Genomic DNA, 13,999 nt, shown 5'->3' with positions numbered 1-13,999 from the left:
GTCGTTCTTGAAATCACACAAGAAAAACAGCTTTTTTTTATATAGTACAAAATAAGGGGCTATAAGGTTTCTGAGGTAGATCATTATAAGTATCTTGGGCTGACATTTGACAAACATTTGAGCTGGTCGAAACATATAGACAATTAACATAACCTCTGCTGCTTTTAGGAAGCTTAGATTGATTAATCGCAAACTAAAGAACACGCCCTCTAATGTAAAATTACTGGCGTACAACTCACTCGTAAGACCCAAGCTTGAATACGCCAGCATTGTGTGGGAACTCTTTTCTAAAAAGGATATAAATAAACTATAGAACGAGTTAAAAGGCGGGCAGTCAGATTTATTTACGATCAATTCAAACGATCCGACTCTCCCTCCTCACTAATGCAAATAAACGAAATTGACTTGCTACAGGAAAGAAGAAAAAAGGCTAGGCTCAAGTATTTGTATCTTCTTGCAAATAGTAGGCTTTCTATTAATCGCCACTCCCACCTGCAACCCGCTACTGCGAGACAGACTAGACATTATCAGCCACACTTACAAGCGCCTTACTTTGCTCGCACCATTTTTTTTTTTTTTAATTTTCTTTTTTCCCCCAGGACAATAGACCGATGCCACCAAGCGAACTGCGCAGGCGCGCGCATTTTGGAAGTGGTGCCGCCGCCATGCTACTTGTAGTCATCCTTTCCCGGCTTCCCGGCTACATACGGCTGCGCGTACGTACAGTCGGGGACAAAAGTCTCCAGGACACGCGAGCTGCGGCTGAAACTGCCATCTGCCGGCGGGTCGCCTGGTTTCGAGATCACAGAAAAGCGCATGCGCGTCCTACTGTGCGTGCCAACATGTGCGCTTTCCCGCTCTTCTGCGGCGCGGCGCCTAACTCGGAACCGGGCGCGGGGTGCCGCCTCGGAGATAGCGCTTACTGACATGGCACCTATAAAGCAAGAAGTCACGGCAGCTCAACTGAGCGATAAAATCAACTGGTTATAAAGCAAGGTGCGCTGACACGGCGAAATGCGGCGCAATGCCCCAGGCGGTATCTCGTGTTTCGGAATGTGTAGCAGACGCTCGTAAGCCGCCAGCGCTATCTCCGAGGCGGTACCATGCGCCCGATTCCGAGTTAGGCGCTGTGCCGCAGAAGAGCGGGAAAACACACATGTTTGCACACAGAGTAGGACGCGCATGCGCTTTTCTGTGATCTCGAAACCAGGCGACCCGCCGGCAGATGGCAGTTTCAGCCGCAGCTCGCGTGTCCTGGAGACTTTTGTCCCCGACTGTACATCATCATAGATTATCATTTGGCACGCCCCGGTATCACCTCGATTCTCTTGCATGTTTTTACTTCATAAGATTGTGTTGTTTGTGATGCCTTACTTTCCTCAGCAAGTGCAGAAAAGCAGTTTCGGTCGTCTTATCGCTTTAGAATCGCCTTGTCGTCTGCTTCGTCGTCGTCTGCTTCTTCGTCTTCGTGAACGCGTGAGCCCACTGCCGTTCACGCGGTAATCCCACTGCGGCCGCAAAAAAAAAACAGCAAAAAAAAAAAAAAAAAAAAAAAACGGCGCTGTTTTTGGGGCATTTTGACTCCTCGGACGTCTCAATTACCTTGCAAACAAGTGAACATCTAGTGCAATAGCAAAGAACAACAAAATTCCAGGGACCATCGGCTCGGTGTATCACCACGGAACAGCATCAAATGTGATGAAAAACTGAGCTTGGTGGTGCTCAGCCTTGTGCATAACGTTTAATCAGCCATCAAGTAAGAGGAGCTAAATAGACTTTCTCGGTGAGCGATAGTTTTCTAAGAGTTGTTTCATTCCGGTTGACAGCCTGTGCGACAGAGTACAGGTGAACAGTGGGAGAAGCCTGCACACAAAGAACTGATCTACAGAAAAGACAGAAAAGCCATGCCTGACGCGGCGTAATAACTGGCGTCTATCAAAAAGAAGCAACCATGCCAGATACCTGAAAGCTTGGGGTGGAGATGATTTTTCGTGGACAGTTTCTTTTCAGTTTTATTTTGTTTGCGCAAGATCCGAACGCTAACAGTCGCCCGACGGGGGAAGCTTTTTTCTGCGGTCTCGACTGGTGCCAATGCAGAATGGATCAGTAATACCAGCTTAAAGGAGCTGTGCAACAATTTTTGTACTTTGCGCAAATACCGCTTAGAACGGATCCGTGACATTAATGACCTATGAAACACGCGTTCGTTTTTCACCCCACGCAATAGAAGTCCCAGAAAAAAAATTAAAGAAAAACGAGCGGCGTTCACCCCCTCAACTCGCAGCCAGAAGAAGCGGCCACGTGATCTGGAGCCGATTATATGCCGCCAACGTAGATCATAGCCACGCGCTGGGGTTGGCAAAGCACAGGGCACGCGCTGAGTTCCAGATATTGTTATGGCTCGGTTATTGTCGTCGTTGCAGCGATTGGACACGAGCCACTACCCGAATGCTTCTCGAGCTAGTAATTATCACGAGCCCAAATCGAGTGCCCACGCAATGCTCGGGTCCAGTCTATGAACAGCATTCAAATATCGTCACATGGGTGTACTGCGATCCCCGAGTTACGTCATCAAATTTTGCAAAGGAGAGATTGAATGAAAATGATCGCTTTTGTCCTTGAAATTACACCGCAACAAAGTAGTTTCTTGGCCAGCGGAGTTGCGTGCGAGTATCCTTGACCTCCACTAGTGCCAGTAAGCTTGTGTATAGTGAAAAACATTCCAACTGAATATCGTTGCACAGCTCCTTTAATAGACCACAACAAAATGAATGAGGTTCGTTTGTTACATTTTTGGCGGTAGGTACGTGTTGCACTTCTAAATTTCATTATGTAATCTTTTCACGTTTGTATAAAAAAAAAATGAAGGCTGCTTCTGAAAAGGTTGTTTTATTTCAAGTGGTGCATATCGGGAATCGCTGCTTTTTTTTAGTGATTGTCCTAATATTTTGAAGCAGAGTTGTGCTTGAAACCTGTCGTCGCAATAACAGTTATAACCACCAAAATACACCGAGCAAGAAGTGTATTAAAAACGGCCTCCACAAAGCAGTGCGGAGGTCTTATTTGAGATAGACCTACGAATAGACCGCGGTTCGGAGCAAATGGTTAGAGAGATCCCAGCTTACGGAACGCTTCGGCACGCTGTATGTCTCGTGCCCTGTATTCTTATACATCTTAGCTGACGTGCAATAGGTCGGATATAAATTATGAAGCAAATCGCGAAACAAATCGTAAAACGCTATTTTTCCTGCCGCTCTGTCCGGCTCTGTTGACCTTTCTTTGCCATGCTTCTTTCTTGCGGGAAGACATAATATCCGAGGCCTTTTTGCCTGGTGCTGTTATTATAGCTCCGTGGCATACAACATGCATGTGAAGCCACCGATTGAAAACCATGAGTAAACACCTGGCTAAAAGTCTCGTGCTAACCCGAAAACTTTCAAACGCCGGGCGTACAATGCGCATCGACGCGGCCGGAAAACTGGGGAGAACTACAGGTACCAGGATGCACCGCGGCAGCGGTGGCGTCGCGCAACTCCTGGTGAGATCGGTCTATTAGTGACTGGAATTTTCTTCCCACTCAGTTAGCCGTTTCCTCCCAGTTCATGGCTGCACACGTCCTAACTGATACATTTTCTTCTGCTGCTGGTGGCTTTTTATGCACTGTATAAAAGTTGTTTATATGTACTTCCTGTCGAAAGTATTGCTTACATATTGTCGTGTACTGAGTGTGAGTTACTGTCTCTTATTCACTCCTGCTGGGACCATCTTGGTGTGCAGTATGTTATAAATAAATAAAACAAAAAAATTTGAAATAAAGCGAAATTCGAGAAAAGAAAAGTATCATTAAGTTACTACGTTCAGTGCGCTCAGGTTCGATGCAAATTAAAAACCAGTCAAAAAGTCCTTGCAGGGCCCCTTTAAGTCCAAAATGTGCTTTTACGACAAAAACTCGGGCAGCTTCGCAATAGCTCCGCTAGATCTGTCAGCCGCGGTGCTGTATTTTGGGTTTTTATCGGAGCTAGGCACTGATCTTTGAGGCTAACAGTATTGAAAGAATAGTTTATCTTGTTTTTTACAGCGATCGCAATACAAATTTCGGTTCAGTTTTGCGTAAAAGTGTCAAAATTTGGTACGGTCACGTGTGTAGTGGTCAAAATTGTACAACATGGCGGCACCCAGGCAAAAAAAAAAGAGGGCGAAGGTCACTTTTGCCTGGTGAACGAGATACCACTTTATCGCTCTAAGCCCCTCTATCTCGTTGCTTGACGCGCATCTCAACTGGGGTCGTTAGACCTATGTGCCGACCTACGAAACCATATTCCGCAAGGTAGGAAAATGCGCCTCGCGCCCTCCTCTTTTCACCCTCTCCCAAAAGTCACGTGACGGCAGGGGCTTCATTTGTGTCGGCTTTTCCTGTAGGGATAATCCTCAAAAAGCGCGAAATGAGCGGCTAGCTGCGGGCGCCACAACGACCTTGATACTTCCAGGTGCCTTCCCTGGTTGACGCGGGCACGCTCAATCCGCCCGAGGCCGCTCGATCGGTGGAGATCGAGGGGTCGTAGTATGCAGGGGTCGTTCCAGCAGCCGCCCTCTGGCATCGTGCGGCTGCTGGAATTATTACCGTGTCTGCACAAGGATTGGCTTGCGCAATAAAGGGTTCAGGTCGTCGATAATACAATCATTTCCGAAACTTAGAAATCAAGTGGCTTTCCCTAATCCCTTCACTACTGTTTGAAACAAATATCTCCTCTCATAGGTTGTTCATCTCATTTTGCACTATTTGCGTGTTTATTCGTCCTTACCTCTGCCTGATGACTGTTTTATAACTTGATACTAAATATTTACGCGTGCTTGCGCGATCAACGCGGTACCGAATTTATCCAATATTGGGAAGATTGGCGTCAGGAGGATGGAAGAAGCACTGCCGAAATTCTGGCCTCTAATGAAGACGCTTCTTTGCTTCACCCGCCTCCACAACGCCCCATTGCTTGCACTATCAGTAACCTAGCTGTATACCACATTTTACTCATGGTCACTATACGCTCCGTGCGGGAACTATAGGGGGCGCTTTGAAAAACGCGCCCTATACGATGATATTTGGATATTTGGAGGCGGGTGACATGCTCACTAAGTTTGTGCACTAAGTTGGCCAAGTTTTATTAAGACAGCAATTGTGGAAGTTATGGTTCGAACGAATAAAGCTGTCAGGAATATCCAATATTGGACCCAAAATGTTGTGTTATAACCGGGCTGTGCGAAGTGCAGATTTGGACACACAGGTTCGTGGACATGACCGTAACTTGACACAACAGTTATAATACCCAAAATAAGTGGCATAGGGAAACCAGGTGGAAATTCGGTTTGGCGGCGTAACTGAATGGGAAACGGTTTTGACGGTGAAAAGGCTGTCAAGAGAATACCACTCGTGGTGGGAAATGGAACTTTACAGGTAGGAAGGGACTAGTAGACTGTACTCCCAATTGAAACAACTTTACAAAAGGTGGCTCTAAAGCCGAGAAAACAAAGTTGCCGGCCAACACACGGTTGGGCCGTCAAAGGCTTTTGCGGTAAGCTGTTGCGTAGTAATCTGGTTGTGCGAGGTGCTGATTTTCGGCACACAGGTACTTTGACAAGCGTAACTTGACAAAACATTTATTATACCTAAAATAGGTGGCATAGTTTAACAAGGTGGAAATATTTTTTGGCGGCATAACTAAATGGGAACCGGTTTTTACCATCAAAGGCTGTGAAGAGAATACCACTCATCATGGCCGGGAGGCGCACACTTCACAGGTAGGGGGGGTCCCTACAAGAAGGTAGGGGAAAGGGGGGGGGGGGGGGGGGGGGCGTTTTGATGAGATGTAATAGATGCACATAAAATAAACCCCACTGCTGACTTTGTCCACGCTGAACCCGCAACCCCAAACACCAAATGTCACATCCCTGAAAACAAGCTATCTTATTGTGGAGGAGGGTCTCAGACCATCCGTTAAAATCAGTGGGGGTGGGGGGGTCGATACCCCATGAGGCACCCCAAACTTTAAGCCCTGGGTCGGAAGGGACCTGTGGACGGTAGTTCCAGTTCGAACAACTTTGCGATATGTGGCTCTAAAGCCGAGAAAAAAAAAAAATTGTTGTCTACAAGAATCGGGGTGTCAGCGTTTCCACATCCAAAAGGAAGCTGATCAAATAAGAAAGCACACCACATAAACTTCCATACTCAAACATCGATTGTCCAGTGATTCCAAGTTTCATTGTAGTTTTTCTTAGATTCATATTTGTCACTTTTTGTACCGTCCAAATCCTTCTTCATGAAGTACAGACCGCGTGCCATACTGGTCCGGAAATATCATTGACACGTACGATGAGGACGAAACTTCTTTGGAGGGCATTCCTTCAACGAAATTCGCACTGCATACCCGCGAGTGTGGGATGGCCTTTCAGTTCGAGCTGAAATATGTAGGCGTTACTGGTACGAAAACAAACGCACAGCGCAAAGCGGTGCCGACACAGTATAGGAGACATGATCGGGAGACCAAATTTCTCGCGTCGTACGGCACGGGTCCATCGTTGTCGCTGTCCCACAAAACATCGGCGAGGTGAAAAATTGTGAAACATCGTCCCCACGAGATACGACGCATAACTATTGGAGCACTTAATGACGCAGCAGTTCATGCTGTCAACCCAGCGCAACCGCACCGCTCCGACTTCAATGCGTACCAATGTACGCAGCGTGGTTTCCTTTCGCAAGGGCTCTCACTGCCTACCTTCGGTAACGGCCACGCGGCGGCGCGCCGGTCGCGTCGCACGGAGTGTATATCCCACAAGCTTTCCCGTTATGAGCGAGTCGACTTTTTAACGACCGGCGACTTTCCTGAGTGAGAATAAATATCACCTTCCCACAACATCCACCCCTTTCTCTCTCTCTCTCTCTCCCTCCCCCTTTCCCGAGTTGGGGAGATATCAGGCCACTCCATGAATTAGCCTGCAGACTGCCGCTTTTTGGCTACTCATTCTCAACACATTCGAACGTGGAAGTAAACACATCGCATGAACGACGCCCAGTTTATTTGCAATCTAAATAATGTGGCTCTACTGTTGGGACCCAATCGATTGCATCATCAATCATTATTTGTTATGATTTCATGGTCAAAGTGTATTCGTCGTGATGCCACACAAGTGATCGATTCAAAGGGAGAAATAGGTCCTCGTATTTATATTTGCGGAAACACTCGCTCCTGTGACGCTCTAGTGCGGAAGGTCAAAGCACCCGAGGCAGTGCGTAATACTTTACAACTGTCGTTGACGATAAAATATTTTTGGGGAGTGCGTAAAATTGTTTACACCACAAAAGCATACCTAAGCACACCAAAATATCACAATCGCAAAAAAAAAAAAAAAGAAACAGCTTGCGAAAACCGTTGCTCCCCCCCCCCTCCTGTTCTCTCTCTCTCTTTTTTTTTCTTTTCTTTTTCTTTTTTGTTTTTCGCGCTACTACAAAAAACAGCGGCCAAGCAACGATATTTTATCAAAACCTCGCTTCTTGGAGAAAGGACACCAGGGTATATGGTGGTGAATCTGCCAGGGAATTTCTAATACAAAGTTTCGCTTGATTCCTAAACGAAAAATGCCGGCGTCCAAGTATACCTTCATATCAAATCGTTAGACAGAATTGTAGAGAAGATTGTGTGTTTCTTGAAAAAGATTTCGGCCTCCTTCTATCTGGTCCACTTTTCTATAAGCCTCAAATAACGCGGGCGAATCTTTCCTTTCGTCACATTTCCACTTCTCCGCTTCCGCGAATTATGAATGTGGTAGGTTGGTCCAGTGGCTTAGAAGAGCTCACTTCTTGAACGGAACCGAAAATAAAAACGACCAGTACAAACTGAACTATGCAAGACGCTTGAAGAGAGCCTGTCGTAATAAAAAAGAACTGCTCTAATCTGGCAAGTCGGGTCAATCGGTTAATAATTTTTATCCCATTTTGAAAGGCTCCGGAAAACAAGAAACCAGGAAAAGCTGAGCGACGCAAGGCGCATCGTATTGTTCAGGTTGTACCGGGTTTTTATGTTCTTTCGGCGCTCCTCAAAACGCACAGTGTTCGGTTTCTAAACGCTGTTTTTTTTATTTTCGCACAGAAATAAGACAAAAATACGTAATAATTTTTTCACACCAGTGCAATGCAATAGAGACTTCTATCTATTTCCAGCAAGCTGCTTTCCGCCATGTTTCCATGTCATCAGGGGCGGATGCAGGAATTTCCTGAGGGGGGGGGGGGGGGGGGGGTCAGGTGTTGGTCAGCATAATCTATGTTTAGGAACCCCCTCCCCCTCTCCTTCATTTTAAGTCCTAAATTTTACACATGCAGAAATCAAGAGGGGGGTAAGGACATCCGGACCCCCCCTCTAAATCCGCCCCTGCATGTCATCCTCCAGCCCGCGAATGTTTGTGCACAGTGATTAAACTATTTACATCTAAATTGACAGGCACTATAAATCTGGTACGCTCTCTTAGAAGCAGCATGCTATTGCACACGAATTCCCCCAGCTTCTGCCTTCTAATCGCGTCCGCGTGGAAGGAAAATGGAAATATCCCGGGCATGATTTGTGCAGAAGGCTACTCCAAGAAGCGATGTTTTGATGGAAAAAATCTGCTTTGGAATTTGGATAAACGTTGGCTGGAGTCATGCTTGTAGCTGATAAAAACGGTAGACGCAGATATAGTTATGATAAAAAATATAATTTATTAGGCTTCTTAAATAGCTATAAAGGTGAAGTAAAAAAATATCACAGGCGTTAAATTAAAATAAAAAGTTCGTATCTTCTTAACTTGATTCCTGCGACGTTGAAGGGACGTCGTTGGAAGACGTGTGCTCCACAGGGATGGGGACTGTGTCAGACAGTGGTGTCGTCTCCGCCTTCTTCCTCGGGGCCTCGACTGCCAACAGGCCACGTCCTATGAGCTGCGACGTCACGGATGCCGGATCGACGTCGTCGGGAAGCGTGTACTTGCGTCGAAACACACGCATCACGAAGCCGCGTCCCTCGGGGTCTTTTTCTTCGTGCCTGGCGTGCACCTCGACGGAATTTCCGACGGTCTTGACGCTGATCTCCTCCGGAACAAAGCCCCGGACGTCCAGCTTCAGCGCGAAGTTGTCCGGAGTCAGCGACACCTCGGAGGACGGACACTTCGGACTGGACCCTTTATAAGAGCTGCGGCGATCTTCCGGATATCTAAAGAGTCCAACAGGTACGATGCCGTCGAAGAAAGTCTTGTCGAAGTCGTTGCCGTCAAACATCCGACTCATCATGGAACCGCAGTCGGGGAAGGCACCCCTGTCCATCGATGTGAAGATCGGAGCCATGGGGAAAACGATCATCTCGATGCCGAAGCGAGGTAGTCGAGTATAGACTGAGTTGGCGCTCTCGAAACACGACTCGATCGAATGCGAGTTGTTTTGTAGCAGACGAGCTCGGGAGAGCGCTTTTTATGTGCGCTTCAAGGCAGCCTCGAAAGCGCGTGAATGTTCTAGGCGAGGAGGAGAGAGAAAGGCCGCTTTGTGATGTGATTGGTTGATGGTGTTTACGTCACGAGCGGGTGAGTAACGCGCGCACTTCAAAACGGGTAGGAGCATCTAGAGCACTATATAGCTCCTACGGAGCAGAGTAGCGCAATCCTTTGAACCTCGTGTTTTGCCGACAAGATGGCCGACAGAGCGGCTCGGCGCGAGTCACGTGGTACTCAGGGTTCCAAGAGGCGGCCCGCCCTATGGGAGAATACATGGAGATCGATACAACACAGCTGATTAAAAAATGAACGGCGAGTTCACACTTTTCAAAACTAGTCTGTCGTGAAGTTAGTAAAGCACTAAACACTTTAGCAAAGTTTTAATAATATCGGATGCGTGTGCAAATTTTGAGAATGCAATTTCCAAGGCAATGGCGTTTGAAGCAGACGATTTTTGCTCGCAGCGGAGATGGGCTTTTCGGGTTGGCCGGAGCGGGTCACGTGAATGGTGTGACGTCGCCGTGTCGTCTGCTGCATGATGGCGCTCAGGCAATTTTTTAAAAAAAGTTACGTCCTTGTATGGCACAAAACTTATCGCATATTATTCTAAAATGTTTCATTATTATGTCAAAAATGATTTCCATTCCGCACATCCCCACAAAACTGAAGAAACAACGATTTCCTCACGTTCTCCATGCATTTCTGACCGCAGTTGGAACCTCCGGGCGTTCGCCGCTAGTCGCCGAGAGACGGCGTTCTAGATTGCGCTACTCTGCTCCGAAGGAGCTATATAGTGCTCTAGGAGCATCGAGGAACTTCGAGCATATTCTGCAGAACGCGCACCGCGTCGCGTAAACGCTGCGCCAACATTGCGCCGCACGGATTGGTGGCGCCATCTCTTGACAGAAATCCCAAACAACGCAACGTGAGTTCAACCGCAGAGGAATGCAGGAATGTTTCGGTGTCTCGTTCTGTAACACATTACACCATACGTTACAAATGGAATAGACATGCAACCGTGTACCCTACACTCTAGAAAAAAAAAAAGAAAAAAAAAAAGAAGAGGTATTATATCACCTTACACTCTTTTGTCCCATATAATGCACCCCGAAACTTTAGTTCGACGTACAGCGCACAATAGTCGAACAGACGGCCCCACATTTTACGAGGGGCCGTGAAAGTTTGTACAGCCAGATCGACAACGGGTGTAAGAATACCCCCCCCCCCCCCTCCCCCGTCTATTTTTTAGTGTGTGGATTATTTGAATGAACGTCCGCACCGACATAAGTTTATTAATACCTCACATGTGATTCAATTTATGTTTCATTTGACACTGCGAGTAACTAATGATTCTAGTGAACAAGCATTGAAAATTAAACACTGACTCAGTGTTCTTTAAAATCTTTAAGCACGGTTCAGGCAGTTCTCAGGGACACTCAACTAAAGTCGCCAGCCCCCTCGATATGACGAAATAAACGTTGATTAATAACTCTCTCTCTCTCTCTCTTTGTTACTCTGACAAAAACAAACTTGTAACCAGAAACACGGAAAGAAAAGCGGCACTAAAAACAAGCGCAGCTTTACTGAACCCGAATAGAGCAGACGACGCGGGAGGCTTCCAGCGCTTTCTATATCGAGCCAACCAATGGACGCGCTCCCAGATTTACGTCACGGCGATAATCGCTGCTGATTCGCCAAAGGAGACCTCGGTCTCTCTGGAAGCTTCTGGAATGACGAGGGAGTCGTACATAAGGCGGATCGCGGGCTCGCAGCCGCAATCATTTCGCAGCTGATACAAAGAGCGCGAATTTCAAATTGTGGCATCAACTGCCAAGCGAAGCAAACTACGCAACCATGCCATCCCGAACGAAGAGCGGAGCGCCGGCCATCGGCATCGACTTGGGCACAACGTACTCCTGTGTCGGTGTGTTCCAGCACGGTCGTGTCGAGATCATCGCCAACGACCAGGGAAACCGAACGACGCCGAGTTACGTTGCCTTTACCGACACCGAGCGACTCATTGGAGACGCAGCCAAGGCCCAGACTGCGCTGAACCCGGAGAACACAGTGTTCGATGCCAAGAGGCTCATTGGACGAAAGTTCGATGATCCCAAGATCCAGGGTGATCTCAAGCACTGGCCCTTCAAGGTGGAGAACGACGCTGGCAAGCCCAAGATCAGCGTGGAGTTCAAAGGAGAGCGGAAGAAATTCAACCCGGAGGAGATCAGCGCCATGGTGCTGACCAAGATGAAGGAGACTGCGGAGGCCTTCCTGGGTCAGAAGGTCAGCGACGCTGTGGTCACGGTGCCTGCTTACTTCAACGATTCTCAGAGGCAGGCTACGAAAGACGCCGGAGTTATCGCTGGCCTCAATGTGCTGCGGATCATCAACGAGCCCACCGCAGCAGCACTGGCCTACGGACTCGACAAGAACCTCAAGGGAGAGAAGAACGTCCTCATCTTCGATCTCGGAGGAGGGACTTTCGACGTGTCCGTGCTAACCATCGACGAAGGCTCCATGTTCGAAGTCCGATCAACCGCCGGAGACACACATTTGGGAGGTGAAGACTTCGACAACCGGCTTGTGACCTACTTCTGCGAAGAGTTCAAGCGCAAACACCGCAAGGACCTCAGATGCAACGCCCGTGCAGTCCGGAGACTGAGAACAGCCTGCGAGCGAGCCAAGAGGACTCTTTCCAGCTCTGCCGAAGCAAGCATCGAGATCGACGCTCTGTTTGAAGGCGTGGACTTCTACAGCAAGATCACCAGAGCTCGCTTCGAAGAGCTATGCATGGACCTGTTCCGAAGCACCCTGGAGCCGGTGGAACGTGCTCTGCAGGACGCAAAGATGGACAAATCCAAGATTCACGACGTCGTCCTTGTTGGTGGCTCGACGCGTATTCCGAAAGTGCAGAAGTTGCTGAGAGACTTCTTCAACGGAAAGGAGCTTTCGATGGGCATCAACCCGGACGAGGCGGTGGCCTACGGCGCCGCAGTGCAGGCTGCCGTTCTCAGTGGAGACGCTAGCGAGGCCATTCGAGACGTGCTCCTCGTAGACGTCGCGCCCTTGTCACTGGGCATCGAGACCGCTGGAGGCGTCATGACCAAAATCGTAGAACGTAACTCCCGCATCCCCTGCAAGACGTCGCAGACGTTCACGACGTACGCGGACAACCAGCCGGCCGTTACCATTCAGGTGTTCGAGGGTGAACGCGCTATGACCAGGGACAACCATCTGCTGGGAACGTTCAACCTGAGTGGCATACCCCCTGCACCGCGGGGTGTACCCAAAATCGAAGTGACCTTCGACATGGACGCCAATGGCATCCTGCATGTCTCGGCCAAGGACCAGAGCACGGGTCGGCAAGAGAGCATTCGCATCAGCAACGACAAGGGCCGTCTGTCCAGGGAGGACATCGACCGTATGCTGGCCGATGCGGAGAAGTACAAGCGCGAAGACGAACTCCAGAGTGAAAAGGTGACCGCCCGGAACGGACTGGAGTCTTACGTGTACGGCGTCAAGCAGGCCGCAGAGGAGGCGGGAGACAGACTCTCTCCTTCCGACAAGCAGAGTGTCCTGGACAAGTGCAAGGACACCATATCCTGGATCGACTCCAACACTCTGGCTGAGAAGGAGGAGTACGAGCACAGACTGAAGGAGCTGCAGCAGCACTGTTCACCCATCATGAGCAAGCTGCATCAGGGCACGAAGCAGAGTGCGCCCAGTCATGGAGGACCCACGATTGAAGAAGTGGATTGAATGCCCCGTGTATGTCCTAGGTCTCTTCCAATGAACAAATGTCTTGTATATATGTATATAATTTTGTACAGTTAGATATTTAATAAATTGAACTTTGAGAATCTTTGAGACGGTGTTTCGTGTGTTTCACCCCGGTTGCTGAATGCCCATACATCATACGTAAGACACGCTGTCCGCTGCAAACACTATGACAGAAGTATCACTGGACACGCCTCACGGATGCATGTTTGCTCCATATATGCTTCCAACATGTCTGCAGACAGTTTTTGTACGACCAATATGAGAAAGCCGTCAGGGAAGCTTTAGACAGTGTCTGCAGACACTGAGGCACGTTGTACAGTGTAATAAGACGTTTTGTGTGTACTTTTGTTTCCATTTATATTTTTACACGAAGCAGCAAAGCATGTCCACACGACGGGACGGACCTTGTTTTTTGGAGATACTTCACTGTATTGGTGAGAATAAATTACCTCTGACGGCGTCCCTGCGTAATCGCAAGAGGATCCGCGCAGGCGGAAAGTGGGGTTTGGAGCCTGTCTCGGAATCGACTCGTCACTGGCGGAAAGTCTGGATAAGGGTAATATGGGTCTATAGACCCATATTACCCTTATCCAGTCTGGATAAGGGTAATATGGGTCTATAGACCCATATTACCCTTATCCAGACTTTCCGCCAGTGACGAGTCGATTCCGAGACAGGCTCCAAACCCCACTTTCCGCTGCCCCACTTTTCG

At 48.3% G+C, this 13,999-nt stretch overlaps 2 protein-coding genes across 2 annotated transcripts; one reads left to right on the top strand and one right to left on the bottom strand.

The window, feature by feature from the left end:
• Positions 1–8,723: 8,723 nt before the first annotated feature.
• Positions 8,724–9,568, bottom strand: LOC115312540 (heat shock protein beta-6-like). The gene has a single exon (XM_029971341.3). It carries the CDS (start codon positions 9,377–9,379, stop codon positions 8,825–8,827), a length of 555 nt encoding a protein of 184 aa, XP_029827201.3. The 5' UTR covers positions 9,380–9,568; the 3' UTR covers positions 8,724–8,824.
• A 1,397-nt stretch (positions 9,569–10,965) lies between these two features.
• On the top strand, positions 10,966–13,372 carry LOC8043999 (heat shock protein 68). The gene has a single exon (XM_029971344.4). It carries the CDS (start codon positions 11,362–11,364, stop codon positions 13,264–13,266), a length of 1,905 nt encoding a protein of 634 aa, XP_029827204.3. The 5' UTR covers positions 10,966–11,361; the 3' UTR covers positions 13,267–13,372.
• Positions 13,373–13,999: the final 627 nt, after the last annotated feature.

Source organism: Ixodes scapularis, unplaced genomic scaffold, assembly GCF_016920785.2.
Source record: "Ixodes scapularis isolate PalLabHiFi unplaced genomic scaffold, ASM1692078v2 PGA_scaffold12__126_contigs__length_90152505, whole genome shotgun sequence".
In the NCBI taxonomy this organism is placed as follows: domain Eukaryota; kingdom Metazoa; phylum Arthropoda; class Arachnida; order Ixodida; family Ixodidae; genus Ixodes; species Ixodes scapularis.
The sequence above is the reverse complement of the archived record's forward strand: the minus strand, read 5'-3'. Positions and strand labels throughout refer to the sequence as shown.

Coding starts and splice junctions, on each gene's coding strand:
- LOC115312540 (XM_029971341.3), bottom strand. CDS start 9,379: ATGATCGTTTTCCCCATGGCTCCGATCTTCACATCGATGGACAGGGGT.
- LOC8043999 (XM_029971344.4), top strand. CDS start 11,362: ATGCCATCCCGAACGAAGAGCGGAGCGCCGGCCATCGGCATCGACTTG.